At 45.4% G+C, this 22,147-nt stretch overlaps 1 protein-coding gene across 1 annotated transcript in view; it reads right to left on the bottom strand.

Moving 5' to 3' along the window:
- The window catches only part of LOC311245441 (uncharacterized protein), a gene marked incomplete at both ends in the record, with an annotated part of 64,800 nt that overhangs the window by 17,598 nt on the left and 25,055 nt on the right, over positions 1-22,147 (bottom strand). The window contains one exon of the mRNA XM_084335283.1: positions 5,839-5,953. Within this exon, the coding sequence (XP_084191409.1) occupies positions 5,839-5,953 (115 nt within the window). The remainder of the gene's footprint in view (positions 1-5,838; positions 5,954-22,147) is intronic.

Here is a 22,147-nt window from a genome sequence, read left to right as displayed (position 1 = left end):
CTACCCAAAGCTGTAAAGGAATGTGGATCACTACCCACTTTCAAAACCTCTCTCAAGGGACACCTACGGGAGACTGCAATTCAACACTGGCCCCTGTAAATATCCTAACCCAACCCCCTCCAATGTACAGTCATTTACCTAGTATGGTTTTGTCAATAGTTCAATGTACAATTGTGTTTGTTTGTACAGTGTCTCCTCCCCCCCCCCCCCTCAATGTACAGTGTTACTTGTTTATACAGTGTGCCCCCCGGCCCCCCCCCCCCCCCCAACCACCTCCAATGTAAATTACCCAGTATGGTTGTCAATATCCCAATGTACCCAACCCCCCCCACCCAACCTCCTCCAATGTACAGTTTCTACGTCAAATGTATATACTCCCTTTTCTTGACTCCTTCTGTATCACAAACAGTACTGTATTTGCAAATCTGGTATGTCATAAATGTATAGATGTAGCAGTACTGACTATCTGTATGTCATGTATGTCATATATGTCTATATGAATTGAAAATGGGGGACCCTGATGGAAACAAGACAAACGTCTTTCTCAGGTCTGCATCCCCTTAACAATTGTATGTATTGAGCCGTACTGTATTGTACCCATTCTGCAATCTGTTAAATAAAGTTTTCATTCATTCATTCATTCACATAAAATCAGTGTAAAACAAGCAGCAAGAGCAAAGCATAAAGTGGGATAAAATAATGCAGATATATTAATCAAATCTTATCAGAACCTAAGATTCCAATAGGCTATATATTAGTTATATATACCAACTTCCCACCTTGTGTATAACACTTATGGTTTTGAGTCATATATTTATCTATTTTTATATGAATGAATATTATGTCTACCCACCACTTATTTAAATTGGTTGCTTTCTTCTCAAAAGTTATGAAGGAAAAACAAGGTACGTGATGATAACGTGGACGTAAACATCACTTTTGCTTTTAGCAATATAATATAAAAAAATATTATAGCAACCGTGTACAGTAGGTCTACCAGGCCATTCCCCTGAGACAAAGAGCAAGAAAATAGCTGTTTCTCTGACATGTATTACACCACCACTACCAAGGCAGGTATCAAACTCCCACGAACATGACTGTGTTATTCGCCCACTGTGGACTGTGCCTATTGTAAGCCTTGCTGGCCGTTTGCAGATGGAAGTGCACCTTTTCTACAGTGATGCATGGGTCAAAGGAGTTTGAGACTGGCAAGTAACATTTGTCAGAGGGGAATTGACCGACATCAATCTCTGGTTCATGTCAGCAGGGAGGATTGACAGACATCAATCTCAGGTTCATGTCAGCAGGGTGGATTGACCGACATTAATCTCAGGTTCATGTCAGCAGGGAGGATTGACCGACATTAATCTCAGGTTCATGTCAGCAGGGAGGGTTGACCGACATCAATCTCAGGTTCATGTCAGCAGGGAGGGTTGACTGACATTAATCTCAGGTTCATGTCAGCAGGGAGGGTTGACTGACATTAATCTCAGGTTCATGTCAGCAGGGAGGGTTGACTGACATTAATCTCAGGTTCATGTCAGCAGGGAGGGTTGACCGACATCAATCTCAGGTTCATGTCGGAGCATGTATACATACAGAAGAAGAAGAAGTCCACCATCATCCCTGTACCCAAAAAATCTACGCCTGCTTGCCTCAACGACTACCGCCCTGTAGCCCTCACCTCCATAGCCATGAAGTGCTTTGAGAAGCTAGTGAAGGGCTACATCTGTTCCTCCCTCCCCATCAACCTGGACCCCCTGCAATTTGCATACCGCCCTAACAGATCCACGGAGGATGCCATAGCCCATGTGCTGCACACACCAGCATCACACCTGGACAAGAGGCAGGGGAACTATGTGAGAATGCTGTTCATTGACTACAGCTCAGCATTCAATACCATAGTCCCCTCCAAACTCATAGCCAAGCTCAGGGACCTGGGCTTGAACTATGACCTCTGCCAGTGGGTCTTGGACTTCCTGACGGGCAGACCCCAGGTGGTAAGAGCAGGCAACTGCACCTCCTCATCCATCACGCTCAACATAGGGGCCCCCCAGGGCTGTGTTCTGAGCCCCCTCCTCTACTCCCTGTACACACATGACTGCGTGGCACAGCGGAACAACAACACAATCATCAAATTGGCTGATGACACAGTAGTGGTGGGCCTGATCTCTGCCAACGACGAGAGGGCCTACCTGGAAGAGGTAGAGAATCTGTCACAGTGGTGTCAGGAGAACTGCCTCTCCCTGAACGTCAGCAAAACAAAAGAGATGATTGTGGACTTCAGGAGGTCGGGGGTCAAGGACTACAGCCCCCTCAGCATCGACGGGGCACCGGTCGAGAGAGTGAACAGTTTTAAGTACCTCGGAGCCCACATATCCGAGGACTTGACATGGACCACACACATTGACAGTGTTGTGAAGAAGGCACGACAACGCCTCTACTTCCTCAGGCGCCTAAGGAAGTTCCAAGTCAGTCAGAAGATCCTTAGGAACTTCTACTCATGTACAATCGAGAGCATCCTGACTGGCAACATCACCTCCTGGTTTGGGAATAGCACTGCACAAGACCGTAGCAGACTACAAAGAGTGACACGTTCAGCCGAACGCACAATTGGAGGGGGGCTTCCCACCCTCCAGAACATTTACAACAAGCGGTGCAGGGGGAAGGCTAAGAGAATCATCAAGGACTCCAGCCACCCGAACAACTGCCTCTTTGAACTGCTGCGGTCAGGCAAGCGATACCGGAGTCTTAAGGCGAGCACAGAAAGACTCAGAAGAAGCTTCTATCCCCAGGCCATCAGGCTGCTCAACGAACAATAAACACTATGCAACAACCATCAAATGCACACAGCACACACATCCACACGCACACACTCACTTTAAACAAACAACTCACTGCAGCACCCACTTTACACACTTTAGAACACCTAAACACACTTTACACTTTATATTTATTGGTAAAGGATTTGCACTACAACTCGTACACCTTACTGTAAATTGTACCTAAATTGTACCTCATCCCATTTCTGCTCTGCACTATATAGTATTGTATATTAGTACATTGCATAGTATATTGTATATTGTATGGTAACTCAGTTACTTCTATTCTGCATCGAACATTGTACATATGTCTATACTGAACACTGTGACCTCTATTTTTACTTCTATTTTACATGCTATACTATTTTATTTCATACTTATCTTGTCTAACACAGTCTCTGGAGCGAAACAGTAAGAAGCATTTTGTATAAAAGTATTCTGTACTTCTGTATGACAACTATTAAAGAAACTTGAAACTTGAAACTACAATATAACCAGTGGGAGGGAAACTGGCGAAATGATGCAAACACGAAGAGGGATGCGAGGAACGCTGCCAATTCCTGGAGACAGGTAGCCATAGCAGATCAGCGAGGCTGCTGATGCCGCCAAGCAGGGCCACATGGACAGTTTCTCTAACTCGTTAACAATGAAAAGCATGACATTCCACAGTGCAACGCTGCTGAGGTAAGAGGTGTGGACTGGTCCTAAGATTTAACTTAAGTTTTGCACAGGCAATGGGAGACAGGGGTGGTACAAAACAGGAACACACAACAATGAACAACTCTTCCCTTGCAAATGACTTGAATATATATATATATACATATATACATTGTTGGAGCCAAAATGCCTTTCTGTTTATTTTGTTTTATTTTAACTCACGGTGCAGAGGTGTGGCATTATCAGTCACCATGGCAACCACCACAGGGGGTGGTTACCCATTTATACTGATCAGTGGGTGACGAGCCCCAGGTGTGCAAGGGGAATAGCCAAACAGTTTTTGACCGTGTTTGTGTTGATGGGCTGTATAGGTCGGCGTTCAGTGTTATTAGTTTAAAGAGTTTTTGTATATATATTTCGGTTTATAGTGGTCAATAAATGGATTGGCATATCCGAAATTATACAAGCACTCTGGACATTGAATTCTTCAAGCACGCGTCTAACTCATTCAACCCACTTGCCCCTCGCAGTAGGCTTATAGGTAAAGGCTCTACATACATATATATATATATATATATTGTATATGTGTTCATACAAATGTATATATTATTAGATACAGGGAGAATCTCCGGTATAGAGGGAAGTCATAATTCCATAGGGTCCTTTAAAATGTGTTAAATGTCGCTAAGACAAAGGACGTGGTCAACTGCACTAAAAACGATAATCAGTGGTGATCAATAGCCAACCGGTGCAGACTATAAAGAGTTTCAATATATGGTCACTTTTCTAGATAACAGGCTGAGCTTATCTGAGAACACTGATAACATGATGTGCATGGAATGCCTACATCTAGTCAGGAAACTATACAGAGTGAGAGAGCAGATTTTTGTGACATCACAAGTCCCTGATTGAGAGTGTTCTGTCTGAAATATAACAGCACAGGTACGGGAACCTCGGCTATAAATTCAGGGGTGAATTAGCCAGAGTGGTGAACATAGTAAAATTGTGCAGGAACCTCCGTGTCACTGTCAGCTGGGAGATTTGTATGCACTCAGAACACAGCATAACAATCTGAGGATAATAAGATTATGCTGGATATCCCTTGTATGTATATCCCAGTATGAGAGGCTACACGGCGCCAATGGCCACTAAGAACTAACTATGAACTTCTATAAGAAATAATTTATCCCAAGTGCAATTAGCCTCCTCAATTTGATATGAACATTGAACTCCCGTGCATTTTCTTTTGCACAATTATCAGTTAAATAAAGTGAGGTCATGTCTGGTACCTCAGGTTGTGTGGATAGGGCATGTCTGGTACCTCAGGTTGTGTGGATAGGGCATGTCTGGTACCTCAGGTTGTGTGGATAGGGCATGTCTGGTACCTCAGGTTGTGTGGATAGGGCATGTCTGGTACCTCAGGTTGTGTGGATAGGGCATGTCTGGTACCTCAGGTTGTGTGGATAGGGCATGTCTGGTACCTCAGGTTGTGTGGATAGGGCATGTCTGGTACCTCAGGTTGTGTGGATAGGGCATGTCTGGTACCTCAGGTTGTGTGGATAGGGCATGTCTGGTACCTCAGGTCGGCTGCTCCCTTCCCTCCCTCGAGTCCCTACACTCCACCAGAGCCTTGAGGAGGGCGAGGAAGATCATGGCAGACCCCACCCACCTGGGTCATAACCTCTTCACTATGCTCCCCCACGGCAGGCGGCTACGGCTGCCCAAGACATTTAGGTCCTGCCATAGACTGAGTTCTTCCCCTCAGCAGCTCGCCTGGTAAACGAGTCAGGTGTCCCCCTGCTCAACCCCCCCCCCCCCCCCCTCTATGGCGAGCTGCTAGGGCTAGACTTCTGGACTTGAACTTTGTGCTGCACTGTGTCCCCAACCACTGCACTTTACTGTCTTATTGTTGTCTCACTGTTCTGTCCTGTTTTGCACTTTATAATTATATATTTACTGTTGTGTTGTTCTTATTTGTAAAAGAAAAACTGTAAATGTCGAATCACGTTCCATTTGTACAAACAATATGGTGAATAAAGTAATCTAAATATTAATCTGAATCTGAATCTGAATCAGGTTGTGTGGATAGGGCATGTCTGGTACCTCAGGTTGTGTGGATAGGGCATGTCTGGTACCTCAGGTTGTGTGGATAGGGCATGTCTGGTACCTCAGGTTGTGTGGATAGGGCATGTCTGGTACCTCAGGTTGTGTGGATAGGGCATGTCTGGTACCTCAGGTTGTGTGGATAGGGCATGTCTGGTACCTCAGGTTGTGTGGATAGGGCATGTCTGGTACCTCAGGTTGTGTGGATAGGGCATGTCTGGTACCTCAGGTTGTGTGGATAGGGCATGTCTGGTACCTCAGGTTGTGTGGATAGGGCATCCCATGGGTGATGATGGTGCTCTCCAATGCAACCACTGGTTTGTTGTCTGCCAACGCCTGTGCAACCGACGGGTGAATTCTGAAGACTCCATCTGAAAGAAGAGATGTTACAAAATATGAACAACATGATGATGATGATATAGATACAGGCCTACTGTATACTATGAAATATATATATATATACTACTTATCTTAAGTGGATACATTTACCATTTATGCATAATCTGCTTTGAAATGTTGAGATGCCACGTTTCAAAAGATGTGCAGAGAATCGCCTCAGCATTCTCAGTTCAGATCTTCCTCAAGGAAACAGAGAATTATAATAACATGATAGATTTGTTAAAAACTGTATGTTGACAAATAGGGTGAGCACTTATTTCCAAATTAATTTGTGATCTAGGTTCATCAATCTGCTCATGCGTAGTTCAGGAGTAGGTGCGGAAAAGTTACTATAACTCGGCCGAGAAAGTGCAGTTCAATTTGGGATTGGTCTCTCCGTGTTCAGGAGACTCATGCGTATATAAAAGTCGATTGGATAATGTCTCCAGCACCCCCACAGCCGTAGCTACAACCACTTAATGTCATGGCTCTTATCCACATCCATTCATTTCTCCCCCCCCCCCCCCTCTCCTCCATGAGCGCAACGTAACACGGAAGTGCAGTGGTCTATAGCTTCCCTTCCAGCACCCCTCCTCCATAGCCAGCACAGCTTCCTCTTTCTGCTCCTTTCCAAAGCAAATTTCCTAACACGGTACTGTTGCATAAGATAACTTTGTATAAAAGTTAAAGAAATAGTTAAATATCACAACAGATTAAAACAAGATAACAAAGTTACCTGAATTTCATCTTTTGGACACAACAAATAAGTCAGCCTCGGCTCTCTCTGTATCAAACCCTGCAGTGTGTTCGTTCGCCGTCACTGCAAGGCACTGGGCAGACATCCAATTCAACCATTGTGAAGATTTTCTATGCTCCACGTAGTTAGGACAACCTCCCCACCCCCAAACTCAGCAAGTGAGACCCAAATTCCAGAGCTGTTTGCAACATGATGCAACTTTGCTAGGAGAGGTGAGTGGTCTTATCTTAGTGGCTCATATATTTTCCTGTCACACTGAATTACTGCATACTAAATGAACTAAAGACTCATTCCAGGGATATCCTTTAAAAATAGTAAAAGTCTTAATTGTAAAGACAAAAAGTTAGGGCAATTTACTCAGTGCAGAAAAAGAAAATCTTTAGCATAGTCTTTCATATAAACTCAGTAATGGCTCATAAGCAAACAATTTATAATCATTCTAACTAACATAGCATTAATTTAATTTTCAATTCTATATTCATGTAAAGACAATAAAATGTCTTATTATGAATTTGCAGCTCATTATAAAAGAACATGCAGTTCAGGGCTTACCTTCTGCAGTGTGACAGACATGCCAGACACTTTGCCCAGGAGGCTGAACTTTGACCCCAGCTTTCTGTTTACACAGCTCACACACACATCTGCTATAGATCTCCATACTTCTAACCTACTGGGGAATACCCCTTCCAAGTGAAAGCATGTGATATTTAACATTATGGAAATGTGTATCAAATCCTCAATAAAGAAAAACAAATGTGTGGTAAAACATTAATACAGCAACAAATCACAAGATAGATAGATAGATAGATAGATATTTGTATTTGTCCACTTTCGTGGAAATTAGTCTTTGGCTCCACCATGGTTGCAATCAACAAGACAACACAGTACAAACACCACACAGGCACAAAAGACATTGGCCCAAAACAGCCCAATACATAGACAAAATAGAAACAACAACAACAACAAAAACATATGTAGCAGCCTGAAAATATTGTTTATTATTCAGAGCTGCTGACTTGCCTTTTTATCTTCCCTTTCTGCACCAAGACATTCTAACTAGTTTCATTGATATTCGCACAAACAATGACACAAGCTCCTTCCTTCTATCACTGGAATATGGATTATAAACGACATTACTGGATCATATTCTACAACGCTTTTCCCTGTGGAGCTAGTAGGCGACCAACAGGGGGCGGTAGCAGGCAGAGAGTGTCGGAGAGAGTTGGGAGGAGATATATGGAGGAGAGAGACGGAAGACGCTCTCTTCGGCAGTGAACTTGAACACGAACAGTCGCAACGGACGGGTGCTCGGGAGAGCCCTGTTGCAGAAGTTATGTTGGAGGGCCCCGTGGGATAGCGACGGGTGATAGGAAGTACTTGCTAGTTGACGCGATATCCTAGAAGTACCAGCGATAGTGTGTGAGCAAACAGTGCAGAGCCAAGCACTAACAATCGGGTTATAGTAGTTACTGTGTGCGGTATAAGTAACGTGCGGCTAACAACATATCAAAGTCCTTAGTAATCGGGTTATAGTAGTTACAGTGTGACGGTATAGAGTGCAAGCCCCGAGACGCGCGTGGACCTACAACCGGTCTGCTCCGGCTGCCTTCAATCAGTCTGCTCCGGCTGCCTGCAATCAGTCTGCCCCGGTTACCTGCGACCAGATCTGCACCCGGCTGCCTGCAGCCTACGGGAGTTCGTCCCGTCCAGCAGGGGTCGTCATCGCCCAGCACACGCTCTCAGCCGGCGCTGCCTCTCTGCCCAGCTCCGCCTGCTAGTGTCCTCGCCGAGAGTGCTCGACGCCATCTTGCCTTCCGGACAACAGTGGCGCGGCGAGGCGGCCATTTTGGATGAGTATAAATGAGCGTCTATGCTCCGGAGCCTTACACCGTACACAGTGTGGTGCTGCCCGCGGGCGAAGTTAACGTTGCTACAGTTCATAAGGGGAACCCCAAACAATATATGCCGGCATTAGATTAGGGCTTTTGCAAGGTATTAGTGGGCCCACACTTTTGTTTTCTTTCCTTTCCTTTGAGCGTGATAACATGTGTGTTTAATAATATTTTCCCATCCAATTAACCCTTTCCCTGTGGGGAAGTTACAGACCTGGTGCATTATAATTAAAGCCTTTTGAGGTATTATTCTGGCCGTATAATTAAAGCCTTTTGAGGTATTATACAGGGTGAAGACCCAGACGTGGGTGATGAGTCAAACACAGTGAAGTATATTATCCCTGATATTAACCCAGAGGTGGGTGTATAATATTTTTTTGTATTTTATTTTTGTATTATTTTTTAAACAAACACATAAACAAACATGACAACACACAATAGGATATACAAATACACATATGCTCCAGCTCGTACCCCCCTCTCCCGGACCCCCCATTGGATAATCCAACCATTATAATTTGTTCCTGACCAGACACTACCATTATATGCTGGCTTTTATTCTCTCCACCACTTCTAACCACATTGCCATTTTGGATTCATTGAGACCCAAAATTCTAGCTGTTGATATTTCTTGATAAATCACATCGAGATATGTAAGAATCCAGACCTTACGGCACATTTTTTCCGGTTGAAACCATCGTGATGCTATCAGCTTTTTAGCCACTGTGATACCGGATAAAACCAATCTCTTTAGCTGTGGAGGTACTGCATGCTCAAAGACATCATTCAGCAGTAATACAGAGGGGTGTACAGGTATATCCAGAGTTAAGAGATTTGACAATTGCTGGGTCACTTCTTTCCAAAATATCTTAACTGGTGGGCAGTCCCAGTACATGTGCATAAATGTCCCTTCGTCCCCATTTGTACATAAGGAGCATTTGGAGTCTTGTTTAAGACCCATTTTGTTCAGTCTTATAGGAGTTAAGTATGTCCTGTGAATATAGTTAAGATTGATTTGTTGATGGTCCGGGTTCCTTGATGCAAGGCGTACATTTGCCCAGGCTTCTTGCCAGTCAAAGTCTATCTCCAGGTCTGGTATATCCCTCCTCCAGACTGAGTCTAGATGTAGGGTTTCATACGAGGCCGTTAGTAATTGATGATAAAAATCTGAAACAAAACCTCTCGATGTCTCTCTTTCATAGAAGAATTTGTGGTATCTGTGGTGTACAATTGGTATCCTTAATGGAACACCGTGAGCCTTCAAACATGCCAATAACTGTGCGTAAAAATAATATGAGGACTTGGTGAGATTAAATTTTTTGCATATCTCATCAAAACTACAAAAACCCTGTTTGTTGAAAACGTCTCCTAATGTGTGTATGCCTTGCTTTTCCCATCTAGGGAATCTTATAGGTTGTTTTCCAATCAAGAGTGCATTGTTATTGAATAAGGGAGTATGATTATGCCATTTATGTGGGATAGAGTCTTTTTTTTGTGTTTCACGCCATATCCGGATTGCATGAGTGATTATGGGGCCAAATTTCCGTTCGCATTGCTTAATTGATAATTTGGTGTACACTATGTCCTTCAGCCTATGTGGAGCTACTATATTTTCTTCTAAATTTCTCCAGGATACTGATGCTTGGGGATCAAACCATGTTGTCAGTGGTCTTAAAGTGTATGCCTTAAAATAGTGGTGGAAATCTGGAAATGCCATACCACTGTCTGCTTTGTTTCTCTGTGCGGTGGATCTTTTTATACGTGGTGGTTTGTTATTCCAAATAAATTTGTATGTGGAGGAGTGTAATTCTTTCCAGTAACCCTTTGGAGGGGGTAACGGTAGCATTGAGCTGAAGAAGTTGATTCTAGGTAGGACGTCCATCTTAATTATTGATATCCGTGCTTGTACTGAGTTTTTAAGTTTTGACCACCTGACAAGGTCGTATTTGATTTTGTTTTGGATTTTTATGTAATTGTGCTTCACCGTTTGGCTTATGGTAGGGAATATTTCAACTCCCAAACATCTAAAGTGTTTTACCATCGGTATCTCTTCTGGGAGGGTTATATTTCTTTTTGCAGGGGCGTTAAGTGGGAGGAAGGCCGACTTCGGCCAATTTATCCTAAATCCCGATAAATCTCCAAAGTCCTCAATCAACTTGAGAAGATGAGGCAATGCGGTGTTGGGGTTTTGCATGAACAGTATTACGTCGTCCGCATATAAACTAATTTTGTGTTGTGTGCCCTTGATTACGATTGGTTCTATGGATTGGGATTGTCTTATATATTGTGCTAAAGGCTCTAATGATAGATCGAATAGTCCGGGACTAAGGGGGCAACCCTGTCTGGAAGACCGTGATACTGGAAAGATTTCGGAGGTGATTGTACCTGTTGTAATCATGGCCGATGGGTCTTTGTATAATACTTTAATCATATCAATGAATCCTTTTCCTAACCCCATCCTTTCTAACACTGCCCATAGATACGACCATTCCAACCTGTCAAAAGCTTTCATTGCATCCAGGGACAGCATCGCCTTAGGTGTGTTGTCTTCCTTGTTAGCATCTAGTACGTGTAGTAATCGTCTTATGTTATCAGTGATCAGGCGGCCTCTTATGAAGCCTGTTTGGTCCGGATGAATTAAAGACGTCATATGCTTTTGTAGTCTGATGGCTAATACCTTAGAGTACAGGTGGGTGTATAATATACGTGTTTATGAGGTATTGAGTTACACACAGGAGCTATAGTAGGACTTCAGTCCATTCGACCACTCCTATTAAATAATTGTAACTGAACAGTACAATTAATATAAAGACTTCAATGGGGTTCTGTGTGCGTGTCCATTCCTGTGCCCAGTATTAACTCTTTTGGTGTGGGTAATGTATATATGATTAACCCCTTCCTACCCAACTCTCCCCTTTTCATTATAAGGTTTCTAGTGGTCATCAAGGGAGGGTACTGCTTGCGGGAGGAACGAATCCATTTATGCACATCAGTCACTAGGTGTGGGAGGGTTAACGGAGGTAAACAGGGAAGTGAGAGCAGGTGGGGAAGTATTGCTGACCGCTCCGGAGAGGCGGGGAAGACCAGAGTACCAAACCAGGTTGGTGAATCCCGGGCCCCATTCACTCTCACTACCGGGTCCCAGTTTGACGCTCCAGGCCCAAAGACGAGGGTGCAGTCAGACGGAGCTCTGCTGTGTCCAGCTACCTTGTGACTGCCAGCAACCGTTCCCACTAAGCAGGGATAATCCACCCTGCTACACATAGACAGAGCCTACTTAACAGTACCATGGTTCAAATTAAAATCTAAGAATTCATCAGAGCAATGGCATGTGGGATGAAATACTTCTTAAATATGTTTTTTTGGGGTTAGAGGAACTCTATAGCACCTTCCAGATGGAAGCTTGTCAAACTCACCATGAAGAGGATGCAAACGATCAGACAATAATTTGCTGAGCCTTGTCCCTATTCCGAAATACATATAACTCAGACAATTGTCTTTGTGGTTTCCCTATAACTTTACTGTCCATGTTAACAATCCTTGCCAATTTGTTCTTATTCTTGGCCCCAAGGTTTCCATACCAGGTTGAGATATCAAACGTTATAACACTTTCTACAAGACTTTTGTATACCAGCTCTAGAATATACGTACATCAAAACTATTCAACTTTCTTAGAAGATACACGTGTTGCATAGCCTTCTTGAAGATGTATTCCATGTTAGCTATAAAGCTGATGGTGTTATCCAGGAAAGTACCTAAATATTTAAAATCTTCTACCAACAGACTGATTTGCTTGGATGGTGCAGGCTACTGTTGCAGCTGATAGTCAGCTCTTTGGTTTTACTAGTATTTATGACCAAGAACACTATAAGGACGCAAACATGTCTATGTATACTTTTGTGTTATATAGCCGTTAGGTGGGTTGGAAGCAACCTTGGTTCATCCCTATTAACAGTCCACATATCGCATCTGTCCACATTATCACATCTGTCCACATATCACATCTGTCCACATTATCACATCTGTCCACATATCACATCTGCAGTGACGTGGGAAGGGGGGGTGCTGCAGGGGCTGCAGCACCCCCACCTGGCAGGGAGTTGTAACTGCAAGGTTGTTTTGGCTTTTATTCCATTGTAATATCCTACTCAATGTCACCGGCACTGCAGATTTACCCTACTCTTGGAATTAGGAAAAGTGAATTACCGGCCAGACCCTCATAGGGGCGCTGTCTCGATAATGCAGTGTTCCCTGTTATACAGACCGGTGTTTTAGGCATATAAACAAAGTAATTTAGAAGCTGTACCGGGCGCGTGTAGATTTTTACCAACCCACTTGCCAAGACGAAACGTTGCATTTTGCTGCATTAAGGTAAGACAATGGTTAATCTATTATTGGATGCCTTCATTTGAACACTTAATTTGCACTATATATTAAAAGAGTGGGTCTTATCTCCGCACCCCCAACTCTGACTGACTTCCCGCGGCCCTGCACATCTGTCCACATTATCACATCTGTCCACATATCACATCTGTCCATATTATCACATCTGTCCACATATCACATCTGTCCACATTATCAAAGGCCCTAAAAACAATGCTACAAACATCACAAAACAAGCTGGTCAGACTACTGCTTGGCCTTACTTATAAAACCCACCTTACCCCTGCACATTTTGACAACCTAGGATGGCTTAGAGTAGACGACAGAGTACAGCAACTTGCAACGGGCCTGGTCTAGATTCAGAAGATACACTACACCACTGGGATACCCATGTACATGTCGAAATACTTCCCAAAGGTCAGTAAATTCCCCGACCACAACACCAGAGGGAGTTCCACAAATCATGTTCAACCCAGATTCGGCTCAAACAAGGGACTAAACACGTTTAGCAATTATGCCACAATAATGTGGAATGCCCTACCCACAACCGTGAAGGAATGTGAATCCCTACCCTCCTTCAAAACCGCTCTCAAAGAGCACCTACGGGTGGCTGCAATTAGAAACTGGCCCCTGTAAATCCCCCCCCCCCCCACCAATGTACAGTTACATTTCGTTCTTGTATCTCGTTCTGCTCTGTGGGATGACCTCATCGTTACCTATTGTAACCTTGAAAGCTTCCGCTACATGCACCTTCACTTGTCCGGCCACGCCCATTTCCGCCTATGCATATAAGCGAGGGGCGTGACCGTGCTTCTTCCTTCCCTCATATTTTTATTCGGAAGTGTTTGGCTACAAGCGCACTTTAGACAGTGGAAATTTAGCTTATAGTTTTTCTTGTTGCTGTTTCTTCGAGATGGCATCACCACCAAGACTCGAGAAGTCCTTCTTGGGGCTCCACCAGTGCTCCCTCCTCCCAACCTCTGCCGTTCGCCCCGGTGGCATGCGGCGCCGAGTGTAGTGCCGCCCGTTGAGCGCCCCTCACTCGTGAGGAAGGTAGCTCCGGCGTCTCCATCAAACGGACCCCCGACACGGGCGCGGTCTCTCTGATGGCAGACGATTGCGGCACAAGCTCTCCGCCTGCTTGCTTCCACCGCTAAGAGTGGTGGTGAGCGAGCAGGGCGGGTGGTTGGTAGAAGGAGGAAGAGTATGCGGGCCGCGGGGGGATATAAACCCCTTCGGTTCTGCGGAAGGGCTGGTGCCAGAGAGGGCCGCCTGTATCAGTTCCGCAACCGTTTCCATTTCCGGGGTAGGCCTGATTGGCCGCGACAGGCACGTGACGCGCGTGGCACGCCCCCGCGGCAGCCCCAGCGGCAAGCGCGCTACGGCTGGAGTTCACTTCGCCTTGCTACAAACGCGCTACGGCTGGAGTTCACTTCGCCTTTCACATCGCTTTAACATTTGAAAGGCATACATTGTTGTCATACAGAAGTACAGAACACTTTTATCCAAAATGCTTTTTTTTTTTTTTTTACTTTATTTTTTAGCGTTTATCGCTTTTTCTGGTCAAGCATGACCGACAGAAACAGGTTGAAATGGGATGTGGAGCAGGGGAAGACATTCTGAGAAATGACGGCGGGTCCGGGAATCGAACGCGTGTCCCCCAGATCCGTGACGAGCACGGTTTTCCCCGACGCAGAAATAGCGCCGAGATATGCGGTGAGCTACGGGAGCTCCCCCTCCAAAATGCTTCTTACTGTTACACTGTTAGAGACTGTGCTAGACAAATTAATGACTAATTCGGTCAGAAATAACGTAACTAATAACGTTAGTAAGCACTGCTTATATGCTTATTATGTCTGCGGGGTACAGTAAACGTTTCTCCCGGTACATTCTGAAGAGCACACCGCTGTATGTTGGAGAACCAGCGGTCTTCTGCTCCTCCTCACTCGAGTGAGAGCAGGCCCGGACTGGCCATCGGGAGCACCGGGAGTTTTCCCGGTGGCCTGGCCTGCACAGATAAAAAAAAAAAAATAAATAAATTATATATATTTTTTTTTTATAATTAAAAAAAAAAATTGCCAGGCCATTGTTTCTAGTTGTGGCGGCGGCGCGGCGCGATAGTTAGATAACCTAGGTGGGTGGGGAACAACCAGGATCTCACTGTCTGCGACAGAGTTGGAGAACTATCTGACTCTCTCCCTCGGATCACACACACACAATGGAGCCGTGCTGCCACTTGTGATTGGTGGAGGCGGGACCAGGCGATACAACTGATTGACAGTGGAGGCGGCGAATGGAATGGCAGATGGCACTCTGCAGAATATTGTAACAGCCAGGCAGTGAGCCAGGTAGTTTTGTAATAATGAAAGGTCTGTTATTTAATGTTTGTGTAAGGGCTATTTTAACTGTTGATGGGTAGTGCATCAGTAAAGTGAATATGGTATTGTGCTCTTGCTCTGTTTGAATAGGTGGAGAGAGTGGTTAACTGTATTATAATAGTAAATAGACAAATATGTTGTGCTCTTGCTTTTTTCTTTTTGAAGGTGGAGAGATTAGCATTGCTAGTGCCACAACAGTTTTATTTGAGGTTCATAACAGTACATTGTACTAAGCAATTGTTGGCTCATTAGTTTGTGGTTCACATGCACTAAAATTCACCAGAATGCAGGAAATTAAGTCTTTGTAACAAAAAAAATCCTGGTGGGGGACCCCCAGACCCCCTGCTTAAAAAGTGGCCTGACTGGGGCTATATTTCGTGCTATATCTCCCGGTATGAATTATTTCCCCAGTCTGGCCCTGAGTGAGAGCAAAGCCGTGCACAGCTCAGCCCTGTGTGAGACGCGAGGAGGAGATGGGAGTCCTTCCAATCGGAATATGTTGTTTCTTTACACATATGTTGGATTATGAATATGTCTTTATAGCTATGCTGCCAGGCTGGTCCGCGACCCTCCGTGCTGCGATCACCAGCGGGGAGAATATGCTCACGCGAGCGGCATCGCTGAGCTCTAGTGACGGTCTTATTGGGGCTTATGCCGAAGAAGCAGTAACACAACATTGCAACTGTTGTGTTACTGCTTTCTGACCGAATTAGTCATTCATTTGTAGCTATAAAGACATATTCATAATCCAACATATGTGTAAAGAAACAACATATTCCGATTGGAAGGACTCCCATCTCCTCCTCGCGTCTCACACAGGGCTGAGCTGTGCACGGCTTTGCTCTCACTCGAGTGAGGAGTAGCGGAAGACCGCTGGTTCTCCAACATACAGCGGTGTGCTCTTCAGAATGTACCGGGAGAAACGTTTACTGTACCCCGCAGACATAATAAGCATATAAGCAGTGCTTACTAACGTTATTAGTTACGTTATTTCTGACCGAATTAGTCATTAATTTGTCTAGCACAGTCTCTAACAGTGTAACAGTAAGAAGCATTTTGGATAAAAGTATTCTGTACTTCTATATGACAACAATGTATGCCTTTCAAATGTTAAATGATAAATGATTAAATGATACACAGCGAAATCTACGCTCTCGCATCCTGCTTTCGCCAACGGCAGCGATGTGAACTCCAGCCGTAGCGCGCTTGCCGCTGGGGCTGCCGCGGGGGCGTGCCACACGCGTCACGTGCCTGTCGTGGCCAATCAGGCCTACCCCGGAAATGAACACGGTTGATTGATTGATTGATTGAAAACTTTATTAACAGATTGCAGAATGGGTATAATAGAGTACGGCTCAATACACACAATTGTTAAGGGGATGCAGACCAGAGAAAGACTTTCGTCTTGTTTACATCAGGGTCCCCCATTTTCAATTCATCAGGACATATATGACATACTTGACATACAGTCAGTACTGCTACATCTATACATTTATGACATACCAGATTTGCAAATACAGTACTGTTTGTGATACAGAAGGGGTCAAGAAAAGGGAGTATATACATTTGACGTAGAAACTGTACATTGGAGGAGGTTGGGTGGGGGGGGTTGGGTACATTGGGATATTGACAACCATACTGGGTAATTTACATTGGAGGTGGTTGCGGGGGGGGGGGGGAGAAACACTGTATAAACAAGCAAAACTGTACAATTGAGGGGGGGGGGGGGGGGAGACACTGTTGCGGAACTGATACAGGCGAGAGGGCCTTGCACTCTCCTAGCATCACATCCCAGAGTGTTACATGGAGGGGGCGGGGGTTTCATCTTTGATGCCTCGCTGGCAAAAGTCTGGGTTCAATTCCCCGACGCCAAATGGCGGGAGGCCTGAGATGCGAGACGTAAACACGGAGAGAGAGGCGGCAGATGGAGCGCACCTCGAGGAGAATGCGCCGCACCCGGCAGCAGGTAAGGGGAGCGGGACTAGGCCTAGGATGCTGTATCCCCTGCTTTCCTTCACCTCTCTCTTCCTCTCTTCCCCCCAAAAAATATGTTTCCTTCAATAAAGAGACCCTCTTAGGAGGGGCGGGGATTCCAGGGATTCCCTTACGCACCAGCGCCATTAGAGGTGACGGGCGAGGGACTAGACCTTGGCTGTGTTCTCCCTCCCTCTACCCCTCTTCCCCGTTCTCCTGGTTTTCACTATTCTTCCCCCCCCCCTCAAAATACTACGTTTTAAAATAAAAAGTCCCTCTATGAGTGGCAAGTTTTGTTGGAACAAATATGTGATCTTTTCACTATGTATTTTGTGTATGCCTCGTACGAAATAACAATGGGGGGCCCACTACCTTTTTCTGGTACAGTTAAAATGTGGCGGGCGGCATTTCTTGTTTGTAAAGAGAGTCACAGGGATTCATATGGACGTGTTTTTTTAACAAACGTAGACCCTGAATTCACGATTGGTGGTTTACTATTGTGTGTTTGGCTTTTCAAAGCAATGTACATCAGCACATGGCTAAGGGCACTGCTCTTCTTTTGCCTCGTACAGTATATGTTTTTGCTTTACGCGGTAAGGTAAAATATGGCGGCGGCAAGTTTTGCTTATGAAACGGAGCCGTAGGGACTCAGATGGACGCGTCTTTTAAACAGATGTAGTCCCTATTCCCACGGTTTGGTGGTTAGCTGTTGTGTTTGGCTTTTTCAAAGCAATGAAGCAAGCATGTGCTTGCATATGGCTTTCGTTTGTAAATCAATGCACGGCTAGTAACACCGCTTCTTGTTTTCGCCTCATATGTTTTTCCCTTTACGTGAGCTTGGTTGAGCGGGGGGGGGGGGGAGATAAACCCTCCCCTTTGGGTATGTTATATCCTTGGTAAAATGCTGACGACGGGTGATGAGAACGTGGCTTAAAAACTAGCGCTCACTCGGGTATCCCTTGTACACATTAGCGTCATGACGCACGTACGTGGATTCCGTTCTGTCAGCTCCCTCGACGTCAGGGCAAGTATTTGCATATCCTGCTCGTCGCGGGGGGAGGGGGGGTGGGGGGTGGGGCTTAGAGAGTGTTTTCTTATTGGCCCGAGGGATATCTCCGTGAGTTGGGGTCTGCGTGGCAGATCCCAACTTGTGTTGTCAAAAAAAGAAGAGGTGCCCCCATGGGTGCAATTGCCCCGACCCCAGCCTCTTTGGCAGAGTCAGGGTGCGAAACCCCGACCCCACGAGATACCTTGCTGGCGGAGTCAGGAGAAACCCAGACCCCACGGGACCCCTCGTTGGCAGAGTCAGGGTTCGCAAGGCACAGCGGGAGGGACCGGGTTTCCTATCCACAATTCTTAGCGGGTCAGTGCCAGTTGGCTGCGAGGCCGCTTTGCAATTTTTACCACGTGTGGCTACAGAAGTGCCACATGTCGGTATGGATGGAGAGAACGTTGAGAACGGGGCTCGTGCTGCAATTTGCACGCCCCCAAAAAAGATGAGAGGTCTCTACGGGATAAACCTGGCGTCTTCCCCTCTCAGGAGAGCGGAATTTGTGACGGATGGTTTTTTCCCAGGCTCTGTATATAAACCCTGTGTCGGTCCTTGTGTTGGTGTCCTTCCCCCGGTTTACCCAAATAGGGGGAGAGATGATGGGTTGGGGGCCCTTTCTTATTAGAATTCGCCCAACACCGTTCTCAGGTTTTACGAGCCTAACGCTGTTCGATATCAGCGCTTGGTCCTAAGGGACCGAAGTCAGTGCCTGGCCCTGGGCATGTTCATGTTTATTTGAAACAGCCTTTTTAGGGACCGGTGCGCCCTGGTCTGTCCGAACGGCATAATGGCGTTTATGCGGTCGGCCGGGAAGGAATTTACCTCTGCCGAGCGCCAGGCGAGCGCTGCTCGAAGGCTTGCATGCATTTCCACGGCCGATGGGTGGGCCACCGTGGTGTTTCGATCGAAACGTGTACCTTTCCCCCTCTCCTTTGAAGAGGGCCGGCAGTGTTGAAGGACATGGGACTCATCCTGGTCGCGCCGGACCGGATCAGTTCAACCCGGTGTCCGCCGGGTCACAGGCGAGTGTTGCTTGTACAATATATTCTGTTAACCCGAAGGGCCCTGTGCATTTATTTCTTTCTTTTCTTTATCCTTTATTTATCCAGGAATGTCCCATTGAGATACAAGATCTCTTCTTCCAGGGAGTCCTGACCTGATTTCCAGGCAGAAATGCCAGGGCGGACCGGACGCCACAGGGGCTCCTCCCCTCCCTCCCCGCTTGGCACCCATCTAAGCCCCTCTAAGTGCTCCTATGCGCTAAGCACTCCTATGTAGTTCACGGTCCTCCAGGCACAGGTCGAGCTTTGCTCTTGTTACCTGTCGGCCTGGGTTAAGGGAGCAACCTTCTGTTTTGTGGTGGTTGTCTCCCCGGTGTGCCGGTGGCGGAGTCAACTCACTGGCAGAGTCCGGGTTCGACCCCAACCCCATGAGAGTATGCCCTCGCAAATAATTGTAACTGAACAGTACAATTAATATAAAGACTTCAATGGGGTTCTGTGTGCGTGTCCATTCCTGTGTCCAGTATTAACTCTTTTGGTGTGGGTAACGTATATATGATTAACCCCTTCCTACCCAACTCTCCCCTTTTCATTATAAGGTTTCTAGTGGTCATCAAGGGAGGGTACTGCTTGCGGGAGGAACGAATCCATTTATGCACATCAGTCACTAGGTGTGGGAGGGTTAACGGAGGTAAACAGGGAAGTGAGAGCAAGTGGGGAAGTACTGCTGACCGCTCCGGAGAGGCGGGGAAGACCAGAGTACCAAACCAGGTTGGTGAATCCCGGGCCCCATTCACTCTCACTACCGGGTCCCAGTTTGACGCTCCAGGCCCAAAGACGAGGGTGCAGTCAGACGGAGCTCTGCTGTGTCCAGCTACCTTGTGACTGCCAGCAATCGTTCCCACTAAGCAGGGATAATCCACCCTGCTACACATAGACAGAGCCTACTTAACAGTACCATGGTTCAAATTAAAATCTAAGAATTCATCAGAGCAATGGCATGTGGGATGAAATACTTCTTAAATATGTTTTTTTGGGGTTAGAGGAACTCTATAGCACCTTCCAGATGGAACCTTGTTAAACTCACCATGAAGAGGATGCAAACGATCAGACAATAATTTGCTGAGCCTTGTCCCTATTCCGAAATACATATAACTCAGACAATTGTCTTTGTGGTTTCCCTATAACTTTACTGTCCATGTTAACAATCCTTGCCAATTTGTTCTTATTCTTGGCCCCAAGGTTTCCATACCAGGTTGAGATATCAAACGTTATAACACTTTCTACAAGACTTTTGTATACCAGCTCTAGAATATATGTACATCAAAACTATTCAACTTTCTTAGAAGATACACGTGTTGCATAGCCTTCTTGAAGATGTATTCCATGTTAGCTATAAAGCTGATGGTGTTATCCAGGAAAGTACCTAAATATTTAAAATCTTCTACCAACAGACTGATTTGCTTGGATGGTGCAGGCTACTGTTGCAGCTGATAGTCAGCTCTTTGGTTTTACTAGTATTTATGACCAAGAACACTATAAGGACACAAACATGTCTATGTATACTTTTGTGTTATATAGCCATTAGGTGGGTTGGAAGCAACCTTGGTTCATCCCTATTAACAGTCCACATATCGCATCTGTCCACATTATCACATCTGTCCACATATCACATCTGTCCACATTATCACATCTGTCCACATATCACATCTGCAGTGACGTGGGAAGGGGGGGTGCTGCAGGGGCTGCAGCACCCCCACCTGGCAGGGAGTTGTAACTGCAAGGTTGTTTTGGCTTTTATTCCATTGTAATATCCTACTCAATGTCACCGGCACTGCAGATTTACCCTACTCTTGGAATTAGGAAAAGTGAATTACCGGCCAGACCCTCATAGGGGCGCTGTCTCGATAATGCAGTGTTCCCTGTTATACAGACCGGTGTTTTAGGCATATAAACAAAGTAATTTAGAAGCTGTACCGGGCGCGTGTAGATTTTTACCAACCCACTTGCCAAGACGAAACGTTGCATTTTGCTGCATTAAGGTAAGACAATGGTTAATCTATTATTGGATGCCTTCATTTGAACACTTAATTTGCACTATATATTAAAAGAGTGGGTCTTATCTCCGCACCCCCAACTCTGACTGACTTCCCGCGGCCCTGCACATCTGTCCACATTATCACATCTGTCCACATATCACAACTGTCCATATTATCACATCTGTCCACATATCACATCTGTCCACATTATCAAAGGCCCTAAAAACAATGCTACAAACATCACAAAACAAGCTGGTCAGACTACTGCTTGGCCTTACTTATAAAACCCACCTTACCCCTGCACATTTTGACAACCTAGGATGGCTTAGAGTAGACGACAGAGTACAGCAACTTGCAACGGGCCTGGTCTAGATTCAGAAGATACACTACACCACTGGGATACTGTGAAGTGTCACAGCCAACTAGTGACACTGGTTATTATGACATCCTGTTCTTATGTTTATTATATATGATTATGAGGAATGTCTGTATATTCTTCCTCTCACTTGTGTAAAACTGTGAGAACTATGGACTGTGGACTCTGGAACAGTAACTTGTGTACACTACAATATCTTGCGTGATCCTGGAGAATGGAATAGGCCTATGATATGACGGATGTCTTTTTGTATTCTTATATAACCATATATTCTTTATACACTTTTTAAACTATACTACAGTTAAAAGTTAATGTTATGTTACAGTCAGAATGGAA

The sequence above is a fragment of the Notolepis coatsorum genome (assembly GCF_963971535.1).
Source record: "Notolepis coatsorum genome assembly, chromosome: 18".
NCBI lineage: Eukaryota > Metazoa > Chordata > Actinopteri > Aulopiformes > Paralepididae > Notolepis > Notolepis coatsorum.
Note: the sequence above shows the minus strand (reverse complement) of the source record. Positions and strands in the feature narration are given on the sequence as shown.